The sequence below is a fragment of the Tenrec ecaudatus genome, chromosome 6 (assembly GCF_050624435.1).
Source record: "Tenrec ecaudatus isolate mTenEca1 chromosome 6, mTenEca1.hap1, whole genome shotgun sequence".
Taxonomy (NCBI): Eukaryota; Metazoa; Chordata; class Mammalia; order Afrosoricida; family Tenrecidae; genus Tenrec; species Tenrec ecaudatus.
Genome location: NC_134535.1, coordinates 117,541,341 through 117,568,048, shown reverse-complemented (window position 1 = coordinate 117,568,048; position 26,708 = coordinate 117,541,341). Strand labels below are relative to the sequence as shown.

Genomic DNA, 26,708 nt, shown 5'->3' with positions numbered 1-26,708 from the left:
GGTCTTGTTGCCTAGTACCTGATCCCATCGACAACTCCTGCTCACACGGTCTCACAGTATTTTAAACTTTTTCATAATGCTGTTGTACACTTAACAGTAGCTTTATGGGACTTGTCATATTGATCCATTTTGATTTCCTCAATGAAAATTACAGAAATCCTTTACATTTATTTTCTACCATTTATGCTGACTTTCATCCATGTAACAAGACAAATATATATCCAAACTGATTTTCTTCTCAGCCTTCTAATCTTGAAAATATCTGTGTGGCATACCTATCTACAGATACACGTCTATTTGACGTGTTAGTAGATGGAATATTAATCCCAGTAAATTGGTTTCATTCACGAAGGTATTACTTTAGTAATAAATATAAACTTAGTCCAAAAGTTCTTCATAGCAATCAAATGTAAAGACAATCAATGCAGCGGAGATTGTCATATGAGTACCTCAAGCAGCTCTTATGATATACCTAACTCAATGTCTCATGTTGTATAATGTTAAATACGATACATTTTATTTCAATATACAGCATCATATAACTTCACTTATAAGTTAAGAGTGTACAATATGTCATTTGAAAGTTTGGGGTTTTTTTTTTTTTTAAGAAAATGTGTGGTTCTCTTCATGTGTCAATTGATGCCAGTCCGTAGAGATAGTATATAAGAAATGTCTGTAAACCTAGTGTTATAGAGGAATCATAACTTTTTTATTCACTTGGAAATTTTAAAATTCATACGATTTGTTTAATTACTGTATATACTCATATAAGCCTAGGCACTAATTTTACCACAAAAAACTGGGGGCCTTTTCAACATTAAAAATGTGCTGCAAAGCTCAGCTTATCTTCGAGTATATAATGGTATACTGTATTCTGATCTGGAACCAAATTCAGTGCATTCTAGAATGGCAGCATGTCCAGTGACAATTTGTGTGGGTATTTATTTCATAGAAATACTGGCACAGTGAGACAGATGCTGGAGTCCAAAAGAAATATAAGCGAGAGTACGCCACCTTCCTTTCAAACCCCTGTGAATACAGGTAATGTTGTCTAACGCCAAAGTACTTTTTTTTAAAGGACTTTTGGAGATTTTTGGTTCTCCATTTCTACATTTTTTTAGTGTAAAATAACTACAAAACTAGGTATTGCTCCAAATTATATCGCTGATAACAAACTTAAAAATTCAAAATTCATCTTTACAAACATGTAAAAAAACTAGAAAGTCCGAGCTCTCGAATGCTTTTGCTCTTCCACCTGTTTTATGCGCTTAAAGTTATGAAGAATTCCAAACAGCTTTTATTTTGAATTATATCAATCAATATTTATAGTAAATTTTAAAAAAGAAAGAAAAAAGTTCCCATTGAGTTGATTCAGCCTCGTGGCAACCCCTTATGCTTCAGAGTAGAACTGAATCCCACCAGATTTTTCAGACTGACGTTTCATCCAGATGCTTCTGAGTAGGTTTGAACTACCAACCTGCTGGTTAGTAGTCCAGTGCTTATCCATGTCTGCTGTCCCAGCACTCCTGGCTAAAAATAGCCGCTAGTCAAAATCAAAACCCCTAAACTTGAAACATACTCATTTGAAAATACTATTAATAAACCCATTATATGTAGGACTAAAAACATTTTAAAAATTTTATTTTTAATGAACAATATTTTTCCAAAAATTGAGTTAAAAGTTTTTTTATATTTATATTTACATATCTCTTTAAATCTTAAGACATTAAGACCACTGGATCCTCACATCTTTGTCTGGTTATTGTATTAACAGAAAATTCAGCTGTACACTGATTCCAAAAAAACAACTTCCATTAAGTAAATTCCCGCTCAGCAACACCTTGGGGTTTCAGAGATTCTGTAAATTCTTATGTGAGTTTCAGCTGTCTCCCAAGGTTTGAACTGCTCACCTTGTGGTAGCAGCCCGCTGCTAGTCCACAGTGCCACCAAGACTTCTTTCATGCTGAACATGCAATTTGAAAAGGGTAGATTATTTTACTAGTCCTTTTAGATAATTGTTAGTATTCTTCTTTGTAACTGCCACGTAGCAATTTCTTAAAGGATTAGTTTGCAAACTTTAATCTGAAATATGAACTTTTCTAATTCAGTTATGTTAAAATCCAGATACCTACCTTATACTTTGAATGATTCTGCTACCAATACTATTTCTTGATTTTTGGGAGGAAAATATTAGTGACCAAGTCATGCATGTCTTCCTGATGTTGATGTATTTCATTAACTAAGATAAAAACAAATCATGTTAATTAATTTTATTGTCAATTCTCAGTGAAGTCTTTAAGAATTTGTGACATTGCCATTTTCGCAGCAGCAAATGTAAGATTCACCAGATTTTAAAATTTTGTTTCAGATGTCAAATTTGATGTAGCCAGAACATACTATAGGGGTTAATTTCCTTGAATTGACTGACTGGCTTGGTTTGTTTTTGGCTTTTGTTTTCAGTAAAAGATCTATAGGTTTGAGTTGTGACTCCAATGTGTTTGTAAGTTGTCCTGTCAAATAAAATGATGCTCCGTGAAAATGGCTAGAGAAGGAGCCCTGGTGGCGCTCTTTGATAGGCATCGGACTGCTACTTCTTCCCAAGGTCAAAAATGAGCTGCCCTGTGCACATGAAGATTTACCTGGAAATCCTATGGGTAGTTCTACTCTATCTTACAGAGCATCGCTCTAGTTGGAATCAAGTCTGCAGCAGTGCGTTTTTCTTTAGTAGTTTCTCTCCTGAGAAATTCAATAAAACTAGCCATAGATAAAGGTTTTCCATAGGCTTAATGGTAAAATGCTGTGACCATTCATTAATGGTGAGAGCTTTTTCAGCTTTACTGTTTGAGTTTATGTATTGCAGATTTTCTAAGACATTAATAATATTTTTAGAGTAGTTTCAATAATAATTTAAAATAGCAATATTTTATACTTTTTAGATATTGGAGGTTTTTTACTTTGTTTTTCATTTTTTAGTGGATTTAACATGCTAGTAATTTTAAAGATTGTTTTGATAATGAGTTTTTCATTAATCATAAATCATGTGGTTGTGTCAAACACACAGCAAAAATGCTTCTAAGAATATTTAGAATGTGAACCTAGAGATAATTTCATTATCAAAGGTTTTATTGTATATCAGGTATCATGTTATGTGTTAAATATATGTGGGGTATAATTCTTCTCCTAGCTAATGTATGAAGATGGGCATTTAAACTTGGACTTCTCTTTTCTTTCTATAGTATCTTCAACCAACCTTATCACTCCTCCAACCATTGTCAGTAGTCAGCCTAAATTGCAGCCTCCAGCAACTTCAGGTTCTTTGGCAGCGACATCAGTTCTTCCTGCACCCAACACAGCGACAGTAGTCGCTACTACTCAGGTGCCTAGTGGAAATGCCCAACCTACAATCTCTTTACAACCTTTGCCAGTGATTTTGCATGTACCTGTTGCTGTATCATCCCAGCCTCAGCTCCTTCAGAGCCATCCAGGGACATTAGTGACCAATCAACCTTCTGGCAATGTTGAATTTATTTCTGTGCAAAGCTCACCTACGGTGGGTGGTCTTACCAAAAATCCAGTGTCTCTGCCATCTTTGCCAAATCCTGCTAAATCGAACAACGTCCCATCTGTGCCCAGTTCTGGAATTCAGAGGAACTCTTCTGCCAGTACTGCATCATTAGGAACAACACTTGCAGTACAAGCTGTTCCAACAGCACACTCGATTGTACAAGCCACAAGGACTACTTTGCCGACGGTAGGCGCATCAGGACTCTATAGTTCATCAAATAATCGAGGACCTATACAGATGAAGATTCCAATTTCTGCTTTTAGTACTTCAGCTCCTGCAGATCAGAGCAGTACTACTACCCCAAGAATTGGTAAGTCAGTATGTATGTTTAATAGTATAAATGTTTCATTAGTCTTTAGATGATGGAATTTGTGTGGGAGTGGCGATTGATTTTAAATTTATACTTTACTGCAAATAGTATGTTATTTTTGTAATACTTTTAGAATGTCTGAATAGAACAATTGGTTAAAGTATTAGCATGAACTAGTATTGTCAGAGAAGTATAACTTTTTGCGCATTCATCACTCACATCATCCAAATTTGAACAGATTAAAAATAGATTTTCTCCCTCCGTTTACTATGAAAAGATTGCTTCTATTATGGTTGTGTGTACTTAGAGATAATGCCAAAAAACCCAGAATTTAATCATTTGCCCAAAAAACCCCCCCAGAATTTAATTATTTCTATATTTAAACTTTGCAAAACTCCTGTTTCTGAAAAGAATACATTTTGTATGCATTCCTTAACTTATACTAGATCTCACATTTACTTGTTAGGAGTACTTTTGTAAAGATAAGAATAGGTAGATGTTTGTAACTCTCATATCTGTCTTACTAATGAAGTGACTGAAATTTAAGAAAAGTACTTCTATAAGTGAATTAAACTTTTTTTCCCCTCATGTAGCCACTAATACTGTACTTAGCTTGTAAATGTGTTTTTGTTTATTATAAAATACTGATGGTATGTCACAGGTGTTGAGGAAGCTATTGAGTTGCAGGTCAAAATTAATATTGGAAAGAAGCGGAAGGAATTTCACTCAGAATCAACTTGTGGACTCACCAAAAAAATCAAAACTCAACTGCCATCGAGTCAAGGCTGACTCATAGCAACCTTCTTTGGGTTTCTGAGACAGTTTACGGGAGTAGAAAGCCCAATCTTTCTCAAACTGATGCTGCTCATGGTTATGAACTGCTGACCATGTGGATTGTAGTCCAACTCGTAACCATTACACTACCAGGACTCCTGCAAACAACATCTGGACTAGGAATCTAAAATCCCATCTAAAACAGCTGTTATTATTAATGATATTAATACTTAGAGTTGAGATGTTTGACCGTACAGTATATTTCTTACCATTGTGTGCTGCCACATTTTCCTTACACATTAATATTCATGTTTCCAAGACTAAAAACAGATGTTTACTTTTAACCAAAATTAGTGGATAAGTGAGATGCTTTTTCTTTGAATGTTATTATTATTAGTAGTATTTTTAATATAGCAGGACAGAAGATGATATATCATGAGTATTGCTTTATGTGATTTTTGGGTTTTTCTTCATGCAATTTTGAGACAAAATTGAAATTAATAGTTCCCAGGTGAGGCAAACTCCCAATTATAGAACTTTTCTTGCAAAAAATTAAATAAGTTATTTCTTCATTTTGTTTAATTTTATGCTTCTACAAATATCAGAAATTAAAATTCCATTATGTTCTCTAAAAATTTATATGAGCATTTGATAATTGAAAAGGGGTATGGTCTTCACAATGTTATCTTGGTGATAGAATTTTTTTTTAAATCTGAATAATTGTTGGCTGTTTACATATTCTTTTTTTTTTTTTTTTTTAAACATTTTATTAGGGGCTCATACAACACTTATCACAATCCATACATAGACATACATCAATTGTATAAAGCACATCTGTACATATTTTGCCCTAATCATTTTCTTTTTTTTTTTTTCTTTTACATTTTATTAGGGACTCCAACAACTCTTACCACAATCCATACATATACATACATCAATTGTACAAAGCACACCCATACACTCCCTGTCCCAATCACTCTCAAGGCATTTGCTCTTCACCTAAGCCCCTTGCATCAGGTCCTCCTTTTTTTTCCCCCCCTCCCTCCCTTTTCCCCCCTCCCACATATGCCCTTGGTAATTTATACCTCGTTATTTTGTCATATCTTGCCCTATTCGGGGTCTCCCTTCCCCCCTTCTCTGCTGTCCCTCTCCCAGGGAAGAGGTGACATGTGGCTCCTTGTAATCAGTTTCCCCTTTCCAACCCACTCACCCTCCACTCTCCCAGCATCGTCCCTCACTCCCTTGGTCCTGGAGGTATCATCCACCCTGGATTCCCTGTATCTCCAACCCTCCTATGTACCAGTGTACAGCCTCTGTCCTATCCAGCCCTGCAAGGTAGAATTCGGATCATGGTAGTTGGGGGGAGGAAGCATCCAGGATCTGGGGGAAAGCTGTGTTCTTCATCGATACTACCTCACACCCTAATTAACCCATCTCCTCTCCTAAGCCCCTCTATGAGGGGATCTCCATTGGCTGACACTTGGGCCTTGGGTCTCCACTCTGCACTTCCCCCTTCATTTAATATAATATATATATACACATACATATATACATATACACATAAATACACATACATACACACACTTATTTTTTTTTTTTTTGCATGATGCCTTATATCTGGTCCCTTGGGCACCTCGTGATCGCACTGGCCGGTGTGCTTCTTCCATGTGGGCTTATTTGTTTCTGAGCGAGATGGCCGCTTGTTCACCTTCAAGCCTTTAAGACCCCAGACACTATCTCTTTTGATAGCCGGGCACCATCAGCTTTCTTCACCACATTTGCTTATGCACCCATTTGTCTTCAGCGATCCTATCATGGAGGTGTGCAGTCAATGATATGATTTTTTGTTCTTTGATGCCTGGTAACTGATCCCTTTGGGACCACTCGATCACACAGGCTGGTGTGTTCTTCCATGTGGACTTTGTTGCTTCTGAGCTAGATGGCCGCTTGTTTATCTTCAAGCCTTTAAGACCCCAGTCACTATCTCTTTTGATAGCCGGGCACCATCAGCTTTCTTCACCACATTTACTTGTTCACCCATGTAGGCTCCAGCTGTTGTGTCGGGAGAGTGAGCATCATAGAGTTCCAATTTAATAAAAGAAGGTATTCATGCATAGAGGGAGTGTTTGAGTAGAGGCCCAAGGTCCTTCCGCCACCTTAATACTTGATCTATAAATATAGACACAAAGATCTATTTCCCCAACCTCCTATATATATTTGCATGTACATGTCTTTGTCTAGACCTCCATGAATGCCCTTTGACTCCTAGCTCTTTCCTCCATCTCCCTTGACCTTCCTCCTGCCCTACTACCATGCTTCATTGCCACCTGGGCTAGAGTATACCTCTTCTCTAATCAACCTTACCCTTGATCATTTCCCACCAGGCCTGCCACTCCCCCTTCTCTACCCTTTGGGGTCCCATGTTTTTCCCTTGTCCCTGGGTTTGTTAACACCACTTCCTTACCCCCCCTACCCCCCACCCCAAGTCCCCCCGGAACTGTCGGTCCCGTTGTTTTTCCTCCCGATAGTTCATCCAGCCTGTCCTATTCAGACAGACCTGTGGAGTCACTAACATGCACGAAAACTAGACAGAGGAACACAAAGCAACAGTATATAACCGGACAACAAAACAACCAAAACAAACCACTGAAAAAGAACAGAACAAAACAGTTCACAAGAGAAAAGCTTGTAGTTAGTTCAGGGATCTTTGCTGGCCCTTAGGAGCGTTTTCCAGTCCAGTCTGTTGGGGCACCACGCCCTGGCCCCAAAGTCCACTTTCAGCATTCCCTGGGGACCTTGCCACTCCATTCCCTTGCTGTTCCGCTGCACTCCCCCAGTGCATTGCCTCGGTGTGGTGGGATCAGGTCAGGTGCAATTCCCACACTGTGTCTCCGGTGCTGTCCCCTGTATCGCCCTTAGTCACTGAGGGGCATCATGTCTCATAGTAGGGCCAGCCATGTTGTTCTCTCTGTGGACTGGCTGCTCTACTCAGGAACATCATCATCACGGCCTGGTGGGCCAGGCTGTGCTCCACTCTCTCCTCCTGCCCCTTCATCTGCTCCCGTGTGCTCTGGTCAAATATGACCATCTCCCATAGCTGCAGGGTCAATGTCGTCCTTTGGAACAAGTTCTTTTCGGGGGAGGGGCAGGAATCCACTTAATTTATGGTGCTGGGGCCTGCCTCCCAGACCTCTCCACCGGTTCCGTCCTCCACGCCGGGATAATGCATTCACACCTTGCGACACTGGGTTGAAGTCTGGTCCCACTTTCCCTGTGGAGATATAAACAATACCCTCCCCTTGGGTGGATTAATGCCCCATTTCTGTCATGCTGATTGTACTTACCTCAGGGGACTCATGTTGTACCTGTCCCTTTGGGACTGGCTTACCTCGCTTAGCATAATTCCTTCCAGCTCTTCCCATGAAATAACGTGTTTCATGTGCTCATCGGTGCTTTTCAATGCTGCATAATACTCCATTGTGTGTATGTGCCAAAGTTTGCTAATCCACTCGTCTATCGATGGAAACTTAGGCTGTTTCCAAGTCTTTGCTATTGTGAATTGTGCCGCAATAAACATTGGAGCGCATATGACTGGTCGTGTTTTATTTGCTGCTTCAACCGGGTATATGCCCAGTAGAGGGATGGCTGGGTCGTAAGGTAGATCGATTTCCATTTTCTTTAGGTATCGCCAGATTGCTTTCCACAGTGTCTGTACAAATCTGCACGACCACCAGCAGTGGAGGAGGGTTCCTATTTCACCACAGCCCCTCCAACACTTGTTGCTCTCTGATTTACTGATCTGGGCTAGCCTCAGGGGTGTTAGGTGGTATCTCATGGTTGTTTTGATTTGCATTTCTCTTATGGCAAGGGACTTGGAGCACTTTCTCATATATTTATTGGCCATATTGATCTCCTCTCTAGTGAAAGTTCTTCTCATTTCTTTTGCCCACTTCCTTAGGGGGTTAACTGTTTTCCTCTTTTTGCAGGTCATGATGGTGTTGTAGATTTTAGTAATGAGCCCTTTGTCTGACGTGTCATTACTAAAAATCTTCTCCCAGTCTGTGGGTTGCCTTGTCACCCTCTTGGCAAAGTCTTTCGAGGTGCACAGGTGTTTTATTCTTATTAGATCCCATTTGTCGATTTCCAGATCACCTGTGTGTGTCCCCTTCCCTGTTGCAGTGAGCCTATGTGCTCCCTGGGCCAGTGCTCTGAGATTAGTCCCAATTCCTTCCTTAATGGTCCTGATGGTTTGGGGTTTGACTTCTAGATCTGTGATCCACCTTGAGTGTATTCTTGTGCATGGGGTGAGGTAGACGTCTTGTTTCAACTTTCTACATGTGGATATCCATTGTTTCCAGCACCACTTATTAAAGAGGGCATCTGCTTCCCACTTGACGTTTTTGGGGCCCTTGTCGAAGATCAGTTGTCTATATGCTGATGATTTTACTCCTGGGCTTTCTATTCTTTTCCACTGGTCTGAGTGTCTATCATTGTGCCAGTACCATGCTGTTTTGACCACTGTAGCTGTGTAGTAGGCATTAAAATCAGGCAGGGCGAGTCCTCCAATTGTGTCCTTCTTCTTGAGGAGTTCTCTGCTAATTCTGGGTTTCTTCCCTCTCCATATGAAGTTGGTGGTCAGTTTTTCCAATTCTTTGAAGAAGGTTGATGGTAATTGGATTGGTATAGCATTGAACTTGTAAAGTGCTTTAGGAAGAACTGTCATCTTTACTATGTTCAGCCTACCTAACCATGAGCAGGGGAGCTTCATCCATTTGTGAAGGTCACTTTTGGTTTCCTGTAATAGGGTTTTATAATTATGCTTATATAGGTCTTTAGTATTTTTTGTTAAGTATATTCCTAGGTATTTCAGTTTGTTCTTGGCTACTGTGAAGGGTACTTCCCTCTTAATCGCCTCTTCCATGGCCCTGTCCGATGTGTATAGAAACCCTACCGACTTCTGTTTATTGATCTTGTATCCTGCTACTCTTCCGTATTCCTCTATTGCTGTAAGTATTCCAACTGTGGAGTTTTGGGGGTCTTCAATGTATAGGATCATGTCATCTGCAAATAACGATAGTTTCACCTCCTCCTCTTCCAACTGGATCCCTTTGATGTCCTTCCGCTGTCTTATGTTGTTAGCCAGAACCTCCAAAACGATATTGAATAGAAGAGGGGACAGGGGGCATCCTTGTCTTGTACCCTTTTTCAGTGGTATTGTTCTTGTCTTTTCTCCATTGACTATGATGTTGGCTGTTGGTCTTTCATAGATAGCTTGTATGAGCTTGAGGAACTTACCTTCCAATCCTATCTTCATGAGTGTTTTGATTAGGAATGGATGCTGGATGTTGTCAAATGCTTTTTCTGCATCTATGGATATTATCATATGGTTTTTATCCTTTTTCTTCTCGATGTGGTGAATGATATTGATGGATTTTCGGATGTTAAACCATCCCTGCATCGCTGGGATGAATCCTACTTGGTCGTGGTGAATGATATGCTTGATGTTCCTTTGTATTCTATTGGCCAATATTTTGTTAAGGATTTTTGCATCTATGTTCATTAGAGATATTGGTCTATAATTCTCTACGCTTGTGGGGTCTTTTCCCTGTTTGGGTATCAAAGTAATGCTGGCTTCGTAAAATGAGTTTGGGAGCTTGCCGTTCTTTTCTATGTTATGGAATACTTTGTGGAGGATTGGTGTCAGCTCTTCCCTGAATGTTTGGTAAAATTCTGCTGTGTAGCCATCTGGCCCTGGGGCCTTTTTCCTTGGTAGGTTTTTGATGACACTCTCTATTTCTTCCTTCGCTATGGGTTTGTTGAGGTTCTTGATCTCTGTCTCAGATAATCTAGGGATAGATTGTTTTTCTAAATATTTATCCATGTCTTCCAGGTTTCTGAATTCATTAGAATACAAACCTTCATAGTACTTTGTGATTATCCTTTTTATCTCATTGGGGTCTGTTGTTATTGCCCCCGATTCATCCCTCATCCTGGCTATTGATGATTGTTCCTTTCTATCTTTGGTAAGCTTTGCCAGGGGAGTGTCAATTTTATTAATTCGTTCATAAAACCAGCTTCTAGTTGCGTTAATCCTTTGCATTGTTCTTTTGTCTTCCCACTGGTTTAACTCCGCCCTGATTTTTATTATTTCTTTTCTCTTGCTATTGGAGGGGTAGTTCTGTTGACTCTGTTCTAGTTGTTGGAGGTTTTGTGTTAACATATCTGTCATACGCCTTTCTTCTTTTTTCATGTATGCATTCAGTGATATCAAGCTACCTCTGATAACTGCCTTTGCAGTGTCCCATAAGTTTTGATATGTTGTATGCTCGTTCTCATTAGTTTCTAGAAATTTCCTGATATCCTCTCTGATCTGGACCTTAACCCATTCATGTCGCAGGAGATCGTTGTTTATTCTCCAATTGGTGGCCCTTGCTTTTCTGGGTGCCCTTCTATTAATCTCCAGCTTTATGGCATGGTGGTCTGAGAAAGACGTCTGGATAATATCTATGTGTTTGAATTTACTCAGGCTGGCCTTGTGCCCCAGCATGTGATCTATTCTTGAGAAAGATCCGTGTGGATTGGAGAAGAATGTGAAACCTTTTGCTTTTGGATGAAAGGCTCTATAGATGTCTATCAGGCCCTGTTGCCTAATTACATTGTTTAGCTCTCTGGCCTCTTTGCTGAGCTTCTTTCCCTGTGACCTGTCTTTCTCTGATAGTGGAGTGTTGAAGTCCCCCACTATTATTGTTGTTTCCGTGATTTCTTCTGTCATTTTTTTAATAGTTTGTTTGACGAAATTTGCCGCACCATTATTAGGTGCGTAAATATTCAGTATGCTTATTGCTTCCTGGTTTACTGAGCCTTTGAGCATTATGTAATGTCCCTCTTTGTCTCTTTTTATGTTTTGGATCTTGAGATCCATTTTGTCGGAGATTAAGATAGCCACTCCTGCCTTCTTGGAGTTACCATTTGCTTGGTAAACTTTCTGCCAGCCCTTTATTCTCAGCATATGCTTGTCTGCTTGCTTAAGGTGTGTCTCTTGCAGGCAGCAGATTGATGGGTTATGTTTTCTAATCCAATCCTCCAGCCTCTTTCTTTTAACATATGAATTGAGCCCATTTGTATTCAAAGTGATTATTACAATCTCTGGCTTCATGGTTGCCATATTCTGTTTTGTGTTTTGGGTCTTTGCCTATCTTCCTTCATATCAGTGTACTGCGTTTGAGTGGAGGGTTTCTATCCTGTCCTCTTTTCCATCTGAGACCGTGTTGTCCTGGTACGTGTTGCTGGCATGTTGGCTTCTAGATGGAGATGGGATATATGGTGGTCTCCTGGAGGTTCTAGTTGGAGCTTGATCTTCTGGCCATAGTGAGTCAGCCAGTATGTTCTGCAGGGTCGGGTGACTTGCAGCATATTTTTTGAGTTCTTCCTTGTCCTGGAAGACCCTTATCTTACCCTCTATCTTAATGGATAACTTGGCAGGGTATAGGATTCTGGGGGAGGCATTTTTATCTTTCAGAATTTGGAAGATGCTGCTCCATTCTCTCCTCCTCTTCATGGTTTCAGCTGATAAGTCTGAGCATACCCTTACCTGCGCTCCTTTGTATGTGACTGTCTTCCTTTCTCTTGATGCTCGTAGAATTTTCTCTTTTTCCTCTAAGTTGGATAATTTTACAATTATATGCCTTGGCGTGTTCTTCTTGGTGTTTAGCTTAGCCGGCGTCCTCTCTGCTTCCTGTATGAGAGTCGGATTCTCCTTTGTTAGGTTGGGGAAATTTTCTTCCAGGAATTCCTTTGCTATCTTGGCGGTCGATTTGTGTGTTATGTTGTGTTCCGGTAGACCAATTATTCGAATATTATTCCTCTTCATAGCATCTGTCATTGATCTCAGGCTGTCTTCTGTTTCTTTAATTTTCCTATCTGATTGTTTTTCTCGCTTGCTTCGTTTGTTTTGAGCGTCCTCGAGTTCACTGATACGGTTCTCAGCCTCCTCAAGCCTAGATATAGCTTCTGTGACCTTTTGTGTGGCCTCTGCTACCTCCTCTGTTAGTTTCTGCAGTTCCTTTTGGTGGATAGTATTCATCCCCTCTATTGTGGACTTCATCCCCTCTATTGTGCATTTCATCCCTTCTATCGTTGCATCCTTATTTTGGTTTTCTTCTCTTAGCTCCTGTATTACTGCAAGCAGAGTTCTGAAGATTTCCTTTTGTGGCTGATCTATATCTGTTTCTTCTATGAGTGACGTTAGGTCTGTTAAAGTGCCTCGTTTTTCTGATTTTTTTGTTGGGAGTGATGTGGTCTGTTGATTTTTCCTTGATCCTTTAATAGGCCCCATGCTTCTGGGAGACAGGAGTAACCTTATTGTGTGGAGGCTCAGGCCACTGTGCCGTCTCCTGGGGTGGCTGGGGCGGGCTGCGGCAGGCTTAGGGCTGGCACTGGGGACCCAACAGGGCCCCAGGTGGTGAGAGCTGGCTGGAGCTCACTGAGGGCTCCTCAGGGACTGCAAAGCCTAGACTGCAGGTGGAGTGTTTGATCTGCCCGGGCTGGACACTGCAGGGAACAATGGTGTTCGCTCTCCGCCCTTTTGGCGCGAAACCGCAGGGGGTAATGGCACCGGCAAAGGAGGCTTGGCGCGAAACCGCAGGGGGCAATGGCGCCCTTCCTCTGCTCAGGCTCAGAGTCGCGGCCGCTGGGGTCCCCGCAGCACCCTGGGGAGGACACCTACTCTTGTGCCTTGCGCAGGGGGGGGCCCTTGGTGGGCAGACTCAGCAGCGCGGGGCGCGGCGCTCCGCGGAAGCTCAGGGTCCGGGACAGGCGTGGGTTGGGCTATGGCTCCTGTTGGCGGGAAGTGCTCAGCGCAGGGTCCCGGCCAGGAGTGGAGCTGGCACTAGGCTGCCAGGGGCTGGCGGGGGCGGGCGGGGGTGGGAGGCCAGCGCACGGAGGGCAGGTGGAGAGGTCCGCGGCAGCGGTGCGGGTGGATGGTCCCCCGTGGGGGTCGCCAGACAACCCGCGGGTCCGCTCCCCTGAGCTTGGATGAATGGAGGGAGGGACGTGGGCCCGAGGGCAGATCGCTGCCCTGCGGGGAGAGGGGAACTGCGGGAGAGGAAAGCTTCTCTCCCAGTGAAGATCCGCGTATGGGGAGTGGGGAGTGGGCCGCTGGAGTAGGCAGGGCAGGCAAGTGGCTCTGGGCTGGCGTCCGTTTGGGGATGGAGCCTAAGCCGGTCGCCAGTGAGCTCACGGCAGCTTAGTGGCCAGAGATGTCCCACTAGTCCGGTCCTCATTGACCTAGACCCCTGCTCCGGACAAATACGTGGGGTAGGACTGGGGTGCTGTCCCACGGGGATATTTCACTCACCAGACTCTTACTATTCAGCTACCTGGTCGCCAATCCCGCTTTGTTTGGAGGAGCTCTCAGAGTATGCGGGTGTCCCTGTCGGCCATCTTCCCCCTCTCCCCCCTACATATTCTTTTAATGTACTTGACTTTTTTGTTTTGAATGTCAAATTAATAATTATTTACAATTGACAGTTCTTGTAACTCATTGTTAAAAAAGATAGGTAGATACGGGAGATGGAGCAATTAGAGATGACTTAAATTTCTACGACCTTGTTAAAAGTTGGTGTCATGTACTAAGTTTAAAGAGAGAACAGATTTGGGTGTGAAGTTATATCTAATTCGTGTCCAACATCCTCTTTCAGGTTTAATAAATACCTTTTATTCCAAGGGCATAAAAAACCCTTACTCTTCAAAAAAACAAGAAAAACTATTTTTCCTTCCACCATCATTTCACTTGAGTTTTTTCAAGAGAAGATTTTGACTTTCATTTGTTTCTGTATAATAATATTGAGGGACACTATCAGTGAACACTTCTGTAATGTCTTCAGTGTCTTTCAGTATACTACACACGGGATCAATCAATAACAATTACTTTTTCTATAAAGTAATCCTTGAGGAATGTCGTAATCCAAAACAGATGCTGACTTGTCATAAATGAAGTAATTAAAAAATTTAAAAAACAACAACACAACTTTATTAGTAGCCAATACAGATAAATCATTCCGTAGTTCAGCCACAAGAAGCATTGTACAATTGCTACCACAATCTGTTTCAAACACTTTCTTCTTGAACTCCTCACGTCAGCTCCCCGGTACCCCAACCTCCACCCCAGCTCTTATTAGAATACTCCAGAGTTTTACATGGTATTGTTTTTTTTCCCCCTGAGATACTCAGGATAGAATTAGGAAATTGTGTGTGTGTGTATGTGTGTGTGTGTATGTATTAGAAATGTGCCCTTCTACAAGATACTTTAGATAGTAATCTGTGAGATTATTTGTTTCATGTTGACATAAAAATTAAATGAATGCTTCAAAAAGTTTGTGGGAATGGAAACAAGAATTTTTCTATGAATTAAAATAATTAATCTCAAAGCCTTATTTTTTTCTTAAAAGAGCTTTTAATTTTGTATTTAGGTGGTGATTTAAATTTTTGTATTCAACAACTCCACACATTTAAGCCACTTGTCAAACCTCCCAATAGCTTGCCCTGTTCTTCACTCTCCCCAACTGCCTTTCTTCCTTCTCTCCCTTATGTAAGATAGTATCTTACCTTTCCCTGGAGCCAACACTTACCTAGTCTGTGGCTTCCTCCTTTCCTCTCATCTCTCCTTTCCCCTCTGCTAACGCTTAGGTCGGTTTCTTTTTGTGTGAGCATCCTTTGTCTTGAATTTTTCTCTTGAAACAGTGGTCTCATACCCTGTTTGTTCTTTTTGATTGACTTAGGTCTTCCAAAACGATCCATTTCATGAGCTGCTTCACAGTTGCATCATTGCTATTTAGATATGTGTAGGTTCCATTGTATATAGAGCATCGTAACTTTATATATTTTGCTTTTTAAAAAGACAACTGATTTATTTATTCTTGACCTCTCAGAAAACCAGAATAACAAAGCACTGGATACTTCTGTTAATAAGAAAGCAGCTGATAGTACAACACAGGTAAGATTTGTTTTGCTTCTATTTTAAAGTAAAATTCTAATTACAGTCCACAGACAATGGATTTCCACTAATAGTGTTTCACGTGACGAAAAATATTCTTACTCTGTTTTTAACAGCTGTCCAAATGTTTTCTAATCATTTTCTTTGTAACATAGCTGAGAATTGAGATCTTTTTTCTTAATTGTCTTAGACATATTAATTTATTGTATTAACTAACTGATGGGATGAATTATATAATTGAAATGTCATTCCAAAGCTTTTGTGGGAGCTTCAGGGCATTAATTTTGGTGGAGTAGTTTGCGTTTTGTCTGATGTTAATATAGCCACATCAACTTTTTTAATGCTTAATGCTTGTTTGTTTTATCGCTTTTCATTATGACTTTGTCTTTAATGTGTGTATTTTAGAGACAGATTCTAGGTAATTTTTTTGTTTCTTTTGTCCCATCTAACAATCCTACATTTCATTATCTATCTATCTATCTATCTATCTATCTATCTATCTATTTATTTATTTAGAGATTATTTTACTGGGGGCTCTTACAGCTCTTAAACCAATCCATAAATCATTTGTACCAAGTATATTTGTACATATGTTGCCATCATTATTTTCTAACCATTTACTTTCTATTTGAGCCCATGGTATCCTTTTTTGCCCCCCACCCTACATTTAGATATCACTAATTAATTTATTGAGGAGTCCTGGTGGACTACTACTTGTAGTGTCTACATGTTATACTACTAAACCCAAGGTCAACTGTTCAAAACCACTAGCCACTCCTTGGGAGAAAGGTAGGGCATTCTAATCCAGTAACTAGATACATTCTTAGAAATCCCTAGGAGCAGTTCTTCTCTATCTTCTAGGTTGCTGTGGATTAGAATCGAGTTAGGGGTGGGGGGGTGTTTTGTTTTTTTGTGGTTTTTTTTTAAGTTTGGTTTAGTTTATTAATATTACTATTGATTTGATTTAGGTGCTTAAAAATCCATAAATTATATTTGCCATCTAGTTGGTTCTGACTTAATAGAGATCCCTTTTAAAGGTTCTGAGATTAAATTTATAGGAGCTGATAGCCTCATTCTTTTTTTTAAATCATTTTATTTGGGGCTCATACAACTCATCATAATCCATACATACATCATTTGTATAAAGCACATTTGTACATTTGTTATCCTCATCATTCTCAAAACATTCACTTTCCACTTAAGCCCCTGGCATTAGCCACTCATTTTCCCCCCTCCCTCCTTGCTCCCCCTTCCCTCATGAACCCTTGATAATTTATAAATTATTATTTTGTCATATCTTACACTGCCTGACATCTCCCTTGATCAAGCCCTACCAAGCCTCTTATTTTGCCACTGATTTTGGATCACTTGTTGTTCTCTTGCCCCTGAGTTAACACCACTTCCTTTCCCCACCTTCCCCTCTCCCATGTTGTCGGTACCCCCCACCCCCCAAAACCTCCCAGGTCCCATTGTTTTCTCCTCCAGATTGTTTATACAGCCTATCTTATCTAGATAGACCTGCAGAGGTAATAATATGCACAAAAAACCAGGACAGAGCAAACAAAGCAACAAAACCCAATAACAACAAAACAATGAAAACAAAAAAGCAAAGCCTGCAACTAGTTCAAGGTCTGTTTGTGGACCTTTAGGAGTGTGATGGTGTGCCAGACCCTGCCCCCAAAGTCTGTTTTTGGTATTCCCTCCGGACTTCTTTGCTCTGCTCCCTTTGCTGTTCTGTTATACGCCCTTAGTGTTTTCCTTAGTGTGGTCGGGTCACATCGGGTGCAGTTCCCACACTGTATCGCCCCCCCCAAATCAGTCTTTTCTTAAGCCTAATTTTTTAGTTTGCTATTAAGTACTGAAGTTTCTAATTTTGTTTTTAAATTTCCACTTCCTCTGTGTTCATTCATCACTAATATGTTTCCTTTAAGATTTTTACTTAATTTAAATTCACATAGCTAGTAAATATTTGAGCCTAGAAGATGTACTTTATTGTTTCTGATTCCAAAGTCCTGGTTTATTTAATGTCAGTTCTGGTTTATTTAATGTCAGTTCTATCCTCTATTCCTCTCTCTTTTACCCCCTTCCCTATCTTGTAATTTTTTAAAACATTTTCTTTTTAAAAATATGTTCCTAATTATTTAAATACTGGACTGACTTTGGTCAACTGAAGTGTCCGGTCAATAGTATAGGCAGCCTTTGAGTTATGCATGACCTACTTTGTTCAACCTGTTGTTAAAAAGCAACCCCTGTAAAATCCATTATCTGAAAGATTGGTGGTACAGATAGTGGTTCAAAATAAAGTGAGTGCTTTTTTGAGACACATCAAAATTTTTCATAACTATTAATATGTTAAAGCTCTTGTAGTGTATCAGGAAATGTTTCTTTAGTGTTCTCCTGTGCATCAAAAGGTGTAAAGGTTTAGGAACAGAACTCGTTTGTACTTTGTAGTCCGAAGATTGCAAGAGTAAGCATATACTGTATTGTACCTTTTTTTTTTTTTTACAGTTAAATAATGCTGGTGCAATACAAAAAGCATACTTGCGTAATTTCTAAAGACTAAAACTTTAATTTCTTACAGTAATAACTAAATGTACAAGTTAGGACCTCAGCCATATTCATTCATTAGCGCTGGCTGTTCATCGGCATGCCAGAGAATCCTCATGTGGTACCTTCCTTCATGTGTGTCTGTGTGTCTCCCTCTTTTTATTTATTCTGGACTTTTTATACCTAAAAAGTGATTAGGTTTCAAGTCTACTCTGTAAGTATATGGCCTCATTAATCTAACAAAAGAAACACCACATAGGACCAATAATTCCATACACTTGGGGGGTACACAATTTAATGTATAACTTACCATATCTTATTTTACCTAAATCTAGGGTTTTTATGAAACCTGATGGTACCTTTAAAGGTTACCCTTGGTGGATTAATAGTATTAACACGGGTTAGGCTTGGTCAACATTTTAAATGTTGGAAAGTTCGTGAGCGTTGTGTTTTAAATCACTTATAACTTTAAAGTATTTAATCATTTTTAATAACTAGAATTGATAGGTTTATTTTGAGAGTTAAACTGTTTTATTTTGAAAATTATTCATAATAATGAAAATGTTAATTCTTGGGTATTTATTTAAACACAGTGTTTTCTTTAGTTAAAAGCCATTTATGGGTACAGATTGAGCCAAGTTTCTATTATCCTTATCTCCTTTCCCTATTTTTAAATTTTTTCTTTATGTATGCCAGAGAGTTCTTTGCAAAATGCAAGCATTTTGTTTTTCAGACTGGGAAATCCACAACCAGTGATTCGGGCGGTGTCATCGATCTCACAATGGATGATGAAGAGTGTGGAACTTCACAAGGTACTAAAATAATAATTGTCCTGGAGAGTGCTTTGTTGCCATTTATTTTCCTCTTAATTTATTATGACATTTTATTAAGATAATCTTTATATTGTTTGTACTTGTTTGCCTTTTATTACATAATGCAGATGGACAGTATTCCTTCTGTTTTGTAGGGTCGCTATGGATCATAACTAACTCAGCAACACCTGACGACGACAACAATTGCCTAAAAGCAATTTTAAAACCACTGAAAGATTTTAAAAATCATATTGTTTGAAATAAAATAGTTCACTTGGTTTTAAAAAAACAAAATTTATGTAACTTTGCAATTAAATGTGTGACTGCAAAGACTCGCATAAAACTGAAATAAAATGGCGGAAACATTTGTGTCATTAGTCATCAAGATGACTTCAAAGCTTTGAGTCACCTGCATTGCTATTAGCTTTTTTTTTTCTTTTTTAATGAACAGACTATCTGAAGATTTGACCCTTGTTAAGTGTCATGAGTCACTTCCACCTGGTAGTGACCCTTTCTTCCTAGCACTGTAATTTCCCACCATCCTCACAACTCTTGCTGTGTTTAAACATCTTGTTGGGTCCACTGTATCAGTCCATTTTGTTGACAGTCTTCCTTTTTTTTTTTTTTTAACCTATCCTCTGCTTTATCAAACATGATGTCCTTCTCCTCAGACTTGTTTCTTTGATAACATGTCCAAAATAAATAATATGAAATCTGGTTGTCCTTTCTTCTTAGGAATATTCTAACTATACTTCTTCCAAGACAGATTTGTTTGTTCCTCTTGCACTCCATGGTATATATTCTTTGCCAACAACATAGTTCAAATACATCAATTCTTCTCTCTGTTTCAGATGATGTAGTGTATTGGCCCAGTGTGAGGATTTTTGTTATCTTTACACTAATTCACAGTTGCTCTTCATCAGTAAGTGCTTCAAGTCATATTGACTTTCAATAAGCAAGGTTATGACTTCTGCATATTGCATGCAGGTTGCTAATGAGATTTCCTCCAATCCTGGTGCCATGTCCCTTTTCCTATGGTCCAACTTCTCGGGTTATCTGCTCCATGTACAGATTGAATAAGTATTGTGGAAGGGCTTAAGTCGTTGCACACTTTTACTGATTTGAAACCATGCAGGATCTCCTTGTTCTATTCACATGACTGCCTCTTGGTTTTCTGTGTAGAGTTTATAAGCATAAGGAAGAGTTGTATAATTCCCATTCTCTACAATGTTATCCAGAAATTGTTATAATTTACATAGTTGAATGCTTTTGCATAGTAAGATCCAAGTAAACACCTTCCTGTTATTCTCTGCTTTCAGCCAAGATCCAGCTGCTACCAGCAATGATAACCCTTGTTCCATGCCCTCTTGAGTCCTCCTTGAGTTGCTGGTAATTCCTTGTTGATATTCTGCTGCAACGATTTTTGAATTATTTTTAGAACCGTTGTACCTGTGTGCAATATTACTGATATTATTCAGTAGTGCCCCATTGCTTGATCTCTTTTTAATGAGCCCAGCTATGAATCTCTTCTAGTCAGTTGCCCAGGTAGTTTTCTTTCAAATTTCTTTTCTTAGCCAAGTGAGCGCTTCCAGCACTGTATTGGTTTATTGAAACATTTTGATTGATTTTTCGTCAGTTCTTAGGTACTTAATTTTGGCCTGTGGTTCATTCATTCCAGTTCTCTGTCATCTAGTACCTCCTGCCAGTTCCTTTTGGTAGTGACACTGTAGTACTTCTCTTGTCTTTTGGTGCTTCTTGTATTGTTCAGTATTTTCCTGATGAGCCAACCCATTACTGTCTAGTTAGTTGGAGCAGACAGCTTCCTTGGAATGAGCTGGTAGACTTGTGTCTCTGGCCGTGTTGTGGTTAGCTCTTAACCCAAAGCGTCAACAGGTCTGCTTATTTTGCTCATTAAATCTCACTGTCATCAAGTTTCCTCTGACTCAGTACTGATTTTACTTACAGGATCCTTTAATATTGCTTGGATTTTTTCTTTCATTCTTTTCAGCTTTTGAGATCATCCCCTTTTGGTTTTCTAATTCTAGTTTTTCTTTTGCTCTTTTCATTGTACTATTTTACCCTGTCTTCTCAAACTACTCATTGAAGCCTTCTGCGCAGCCTCTTTTGTTACTTCTTTTCCTATTAACAGTTCTACAATCAAGAGCAAGTTGTAGAATGTCTTCTGACATTCATTTTGATTTTTTATTGTCTTTTAAGTTTGCTTTCTTCATGTATGATGTCCTCAGTTTTGTCACATAATTTACATGGTTTTCGGTCGTTAGGCCTAGAAAACTAAAATAAATGCACATCAAACGCACAGGTAGGACTGATTCAGGATAAAATGTGAAAGTAAACAAAGTCCATGACCTCTTCCTTTCTAACATCCCTACCATTTGAGGTCTCTGCTCAGCTGCTGCAGCTTTAATGAGAGGCGTCTTAAATTATCCCATTGTCCAGCGCATTGCTTTCTGTGTATACTCAAGTATCGGATGCTAATGTCTTAATTTTCGCTTCCATTTTAGTAAGAAATTTTGTAAGTGCCTCAACACCCCCCCCCAAAAAAATTAGGGGATGGAGGGGATAACAATCAGTGGGTTGAGTTGAGATAGAAGTTTACATCTTTCATATGAGTGTATAGTGTTTTCTTATTTTTAATGAACTTTGTGCTACAGGCATTAATTTCTTGGGTATTGAGAAACAACTCTTCAGGGTTATACATTCCGTGTGTAACAATGTACTGGTAGGACTGACGTAGGGTATTTTATTTCAAAGAATACATAATGAAAAGAAGCAGCCTTTATCTTGTGTTACCAGGCAGAAAAGCGTAAATAACACTTGGGTATCGGCATTTAGGTTTACTGATGAAAAACACATTAATTTAAAGATAGTCTCCTAGGATAATGTCCTTGATAACAGCTAGTTATAAATACATAGATTTATAGTCATGTACAAAATGAAATTACTATAATTAATGTAATACTGTACTGAATCTAGTAGGATTTTTTCCCCTAAGACTTACACCTGAGTTTTTTAAAATGTCAGTAAAAATCTGATAAGATCAGTAACAAATTACTTAAACTCCTTGACTCTATTTTTCAAATGAACACAGACACACCTAATTATAACAGAAAGGAAGTTCCTCTCCTAGAGATACGTGTGACCTGAATGGCAAACTGAACCCCACCCCCCCTAATTCCAATGTATAGGTCCCTACAGGACAGAGTAGAACTGCCCCCTAGGGTTTCCAAGGCTACAAGTCTTTTTCTAAGTAAACTACTACACCTTTTCTGCTATGAAATGGCCGGTAAGGTTCAGTCTGTCAAGCTCCTGATTAGAAGTGAAATGGAAATCAAAGTAAAATTGATTCTAAAGATAAAATGCGCATTTCTGATTATTTTCATTCATTGACCACCATGCTTCACTTTTAATTTACAGATCCCAAAAAAATAAGTCACACCATTGTATCAACTATCGGTTCTTCTCAGTCTGTGACTCGACCATTGCAACCCATACAGCCAGCACCCCCCCTTCAGCCATCTGGGGTGCCAACAAGTGGACCATCTCAGACAACCATACACTTACTACCTACCGGTAAATTTCACATGTGACTAAGCCAAGACATTAGTTTTGCCTATAGAGAAGCATGATTAAAACTGAATAGAGTGTGGAAAGTTCCACAGGGAATTAAGCATATTCTTATTGTTATTTTGGAGACAGTGTACATTTTTTAATGCAATTCCTTACTGACCTTAAGTAATAACTCTGGTAATAAGAATGAGTATATTGAAGGTATAAGCTATATATGTCTGTGCCATTGTAAACTGAGAAAATAAATGTAAGTTCCCTAAAAGGGATGGGTGTAAAGAAAGATTAATTCTCAGGGTAATCAGGGAAGTAACTGATCAAGGATTTTAAAATTAGCTCTAACCCAATTGATTTACATTGAGTTTACACAATTATTAGGAAGTAGACATTAATAGATGTATTTTACTTATGTACTGCTCAAGAGGATGCACATCAAAGATTTAAAGGATAGTCTATCTTCAAAGTCAATGCAGACGATTTTATTTTCTTTCAATATATATGCTGCCAAAGTGAGTGCAAGGTGGTTTATTTTCTTTTACAGCAGTTTATTGATTAAAGATTTTTATCTACACACTAATACACATTCTTCTCAAGGAAAGTGTTAGGTTGGCATGGGATTTTATTCAACGACATATCTCTTCAGGAACCAGTGTAATTTGTAGGAAGGATGATATTTTTGTACTGATTTCCAAATAATTAATTAATACTTGAATTGTTGGGTTATTGTTTGGGCGCTTAGTACTTGTAAGTGTGATAATTATTTTGCAAGTTGTTGGGTTTCCAAATCCTAGATACTAATACAGACTTGCCTGTCAGGTGACATTTTACTTCACTGCCACTGCTACTAAGAATCATGGTCTTTATATGGATTTATTTCTGGTGTAGAGGTTTTATGTTGGTTTTCATAATTACCTGCTACTGTTCAATCTAAATGGCAATTACTACTAAATTCAACAATTAAACAGAAAAGAAAACTACCCCCCCACCAAAATCCCTAAGTTCAACAATTAAAAAAACAGAAAAGAAAGTTGATGTATGTATGGATTGTGATAAGAGTTGTATGAGCCCCCAATAAAATGATTTTTTTTTAAATCCCAACTTTGCTTTGCAAGTTGATCTCTACTCTTGTAGGTAGACCCCACGTGTTTCAGAGAATTATACCCTTTCAGATCGTCAGTGACTGTGAGCTTTTAGAAGTAGAGCTTCAGACCTTTTTTCTTCTTAGGGACTGTTGAGAAGATTCAAACGGCCAAACTTTGACTCATCACTAAGTGCCTAGGGACTATAGTTCAATCAAAGGAAGTATGTTAATTATGTCTCTTTCCATTTATACATAGTTGACATTGACCTAAGTTAGAATTTTAGAATGCAGTGTCATGTAATCTCATGCATATATGTATTAGAACGAGGAGTGAAGAAGTGAAGTCCAATGCCTCTCCCTCCGCTGTATGTGAAAAACATCAGAGCACAACAAAGTTCAGATGGGAAAGACTAGGCAGTCATCATTAGTAAAGAAGCTTTTTTTTTTTTTACCTTTCTCCTATCTTAGCATTTTCCTTCTAATTTATTCAGTTAGGGAACTATACTTAGTGTGCATGCTTCTGTGAAATAGGATTCTAAACCAAAGAGCTATAAGTAAAAGGTATTAACTCTTAAATTTGTCATTATTGTCGTCCCATGCTGCTATTGAATATGCATGACTCCTTTTTTGGATAACGATATTAACATTACTCTAGACATTAATGGGATATGTGATGTTTGAATAGAGTTTGTTCACCTGAAATAAAAAAAGTGAATTAAAATAGCCAGCTAGTTTCTTGCACAAGGAGAATACAGAGTTAACATTTTAAAATTTAAATTGGATAGAGGACCTAAAGGAACCTATAATTCCATTCTTGTAGGAACAACTTAAAATTGAGGGAGGGACAGAATGCTGCCTAAGGTTTTTCCTTAGTTCGACCCTTAGTTTATCTGTACCTGCTTGCCGTCAAAGTGAACAGTTAAACGGGCAGTGCACATGGTTGGGGTGCCCTTTTCTTCTGTTATCTAAATTGTAATACTAATAGTTTGGGTTGAGCTAAGCGTTCTTACCTTATAACATTACAAAAGGTGACTGCCTTTTCTGTTTCTTTCATTTCATTGAAATTTTGTACAAGATAATGGCAACTTAATATTGATTTTTAAACATAAAATTTATCAAGTTATTAATGTAGTGTTCTGCTCTTCCTTAGCACCAACCACCGTGAATGTAACCCACAATCCAGTAACTCAGGTTACCACAAGGCTCCCTGTCCCAAGAGCTCCTGCAAACCACCAAGTTGTTTACACTACTCTCCCGGCACCGCCAGCCCAGGCTCCCCTTCGAGGGACAGTGATGCAAGCACCTGCTGTTAGGCAGGTCAATCCTCAAAACAGTAAGAGATCTCTTCTTATAGCTGGCTTCTTATGTGTCATTCTTCTCAGCATTTAGTTGTTGTGTCACATAATTGACATTAAATTGAACAGAAACTACTTGATAGCAGAGTATTTTGTTTTGATTACAATGTATATCAAAACTATTCTTAAGTAAGTCATCATTCCCCACAAGTAGGAAAGTTAGAGATAAACCGAATATTTGTGCCATGTGCTTTGTCATGTTCAATTTAGTGTTATTTATGACTCGCATGAGCTGTCACAGTGTGGTCCTGAAAGAGCTGAGTCCATACTCCACTCCATGAAAAGACACTCGAACCTATTAAAAGTGAGCCTCATCAATTGTGACTTAGCCTAACTTATAGCAATCATGACAAAGGGTAACCTTCAATGAGAGAGAGGCTTAAAAGTATGAAAGGTGGCTGAAAATAAGAATAGAGGAAATGTTAAAGGAAAAGGAAACATGAAGTTTCCACATACTTTGTTTTGTTTTCTTAGAAATAAAATGTATACTGTAAGCAGACATTTATATAAAAGGTATACATATATATCAAACGTTTAAAAGAAAAGGAATGAACCCCTTCTGAACTTTCTCAGAAACAAAACATAGTTTTCTGTATTTTCATAAGAGGTAATCAGTAGCTTACTTTTGTATTTATCTTTCAGTTCTTTTCCCCTATGTAGATGCGCGGTCTCTTCTCTCTCTCTCTCTCTCTCTCTCTCTCTCTCTCTCTCCATGCCTCCTCCCTCCCTCCCTCTCCCTCTCTCCATTGCCTCCCTCCCTCCATGTATATGATTGAGCTTGGCTAATCTTAACCACAGGAAGTAACCTTGCCAGGCAGTTGCGTCCATTCTGTCACTGGGAGATGACTCCTAGGACAAAATGAACTAGTCGTCTCTTGGTCATAGTCTGGTTTCAGCGTTGTTCTCGAGAGTTTATGAGGTCCCTCACTGGCTGAGGCAATCAGTATAAAGGGTACCCAGAAAACCCTGGAATTCCTTCTTTTCAAACCTGTGTGTTTCACTTTTCTTTACAAAACAACATTATCACCCTCAAAGTACTCTTCATTAAACTTAACACATTGTCAAATCTGTATTTCCATCCTGTGAAACATTTTTCAAAGTCATCTGTTTGAATGGCTGACAGCACCTCCCTCAGGTGTGTCTCCCTGAAACAGAAAGAAGTCTCGTGGAGCGAGGTCAGGTGCATGGAGCAAGAGAGACATGGTGTTTTTTTTGCCACAAAACTGTAGCACTGGGATGGCTGCATGAGCAGGTGCATTGTTGTGGTGACAAAACCAGTCCCCCGTCTGCCACAAATGTTTTGTTGCACACTGTTACAAAATCTTTTCAGAACCTTTAAATAGAAAACTTGACTAACACCCTGACCTGGTAGAACAAACTCCAAATGCAATACGAGTTGATGTTTTCATCTGCTAGGGAAGTTGACAGACGTCCAGAACTAGGTTTGTCATCAATCGACATTTTTGACCTCTTTTTTTTTTTCTTCTTTTACATTTTATTAGGGACTCATACAACTCTTACCACAATCCATACATATACATACATCAATTGTATAAAGCACATCCATACATTCCCTGCCCCAATCATTCTCAAGGCATTTGCTCTCCACTTAAGCCCCTTGCATCAGGTCCTCTTTTTTTTCCCCGTCCTCCCTCCCCCTTCCCCCCTCCCTCATATGCCCTTGGT

The 26,708-nt window shown here is 39.1% G+C and overlaps 1 protein-coding gene across 3 annotated transcripts in view; it reads left to right on the top strand.

Moving 5' to 3' along the window:
• Window positions 1-26,708, top strand: part of ATF7IP (activating transcription factor 7 interacting protein) — a 127,757-nt gene that overhangs the window by 90,396 nt on the left and 10,653 nt on the right. For all 3 annotated transcript variants that reach the window (XM_075552032.1, XM_075552031.1, XM_075552033.1), the window contains exons 8-13: window positions 953-1,041; window positions 3,237-3,875; window positions 15,578-15,642; window positions 18,923-19,001; window positions 22,437-22,592; window positions 24,818-25,000. In XM_075552032.1, the coding sequence (XP_075408147.1) occupies window positions 953-1,041; window positions 3,237-3,875; window positions 15,578-15,642; window positions 18,923-19,001; window positions 22,437-22,592; window positions 24,818-25,000 (1,211 nt within the window). The remainder of the gene's footprint in view (window positions 1-952; window positions 1,042-3,236; window positions 3,876-15,577; window positions 15,643-18,922; window positions 19,002-22,436; window positions 22,593-24,817; window positions 25,001-26,708) is intronic.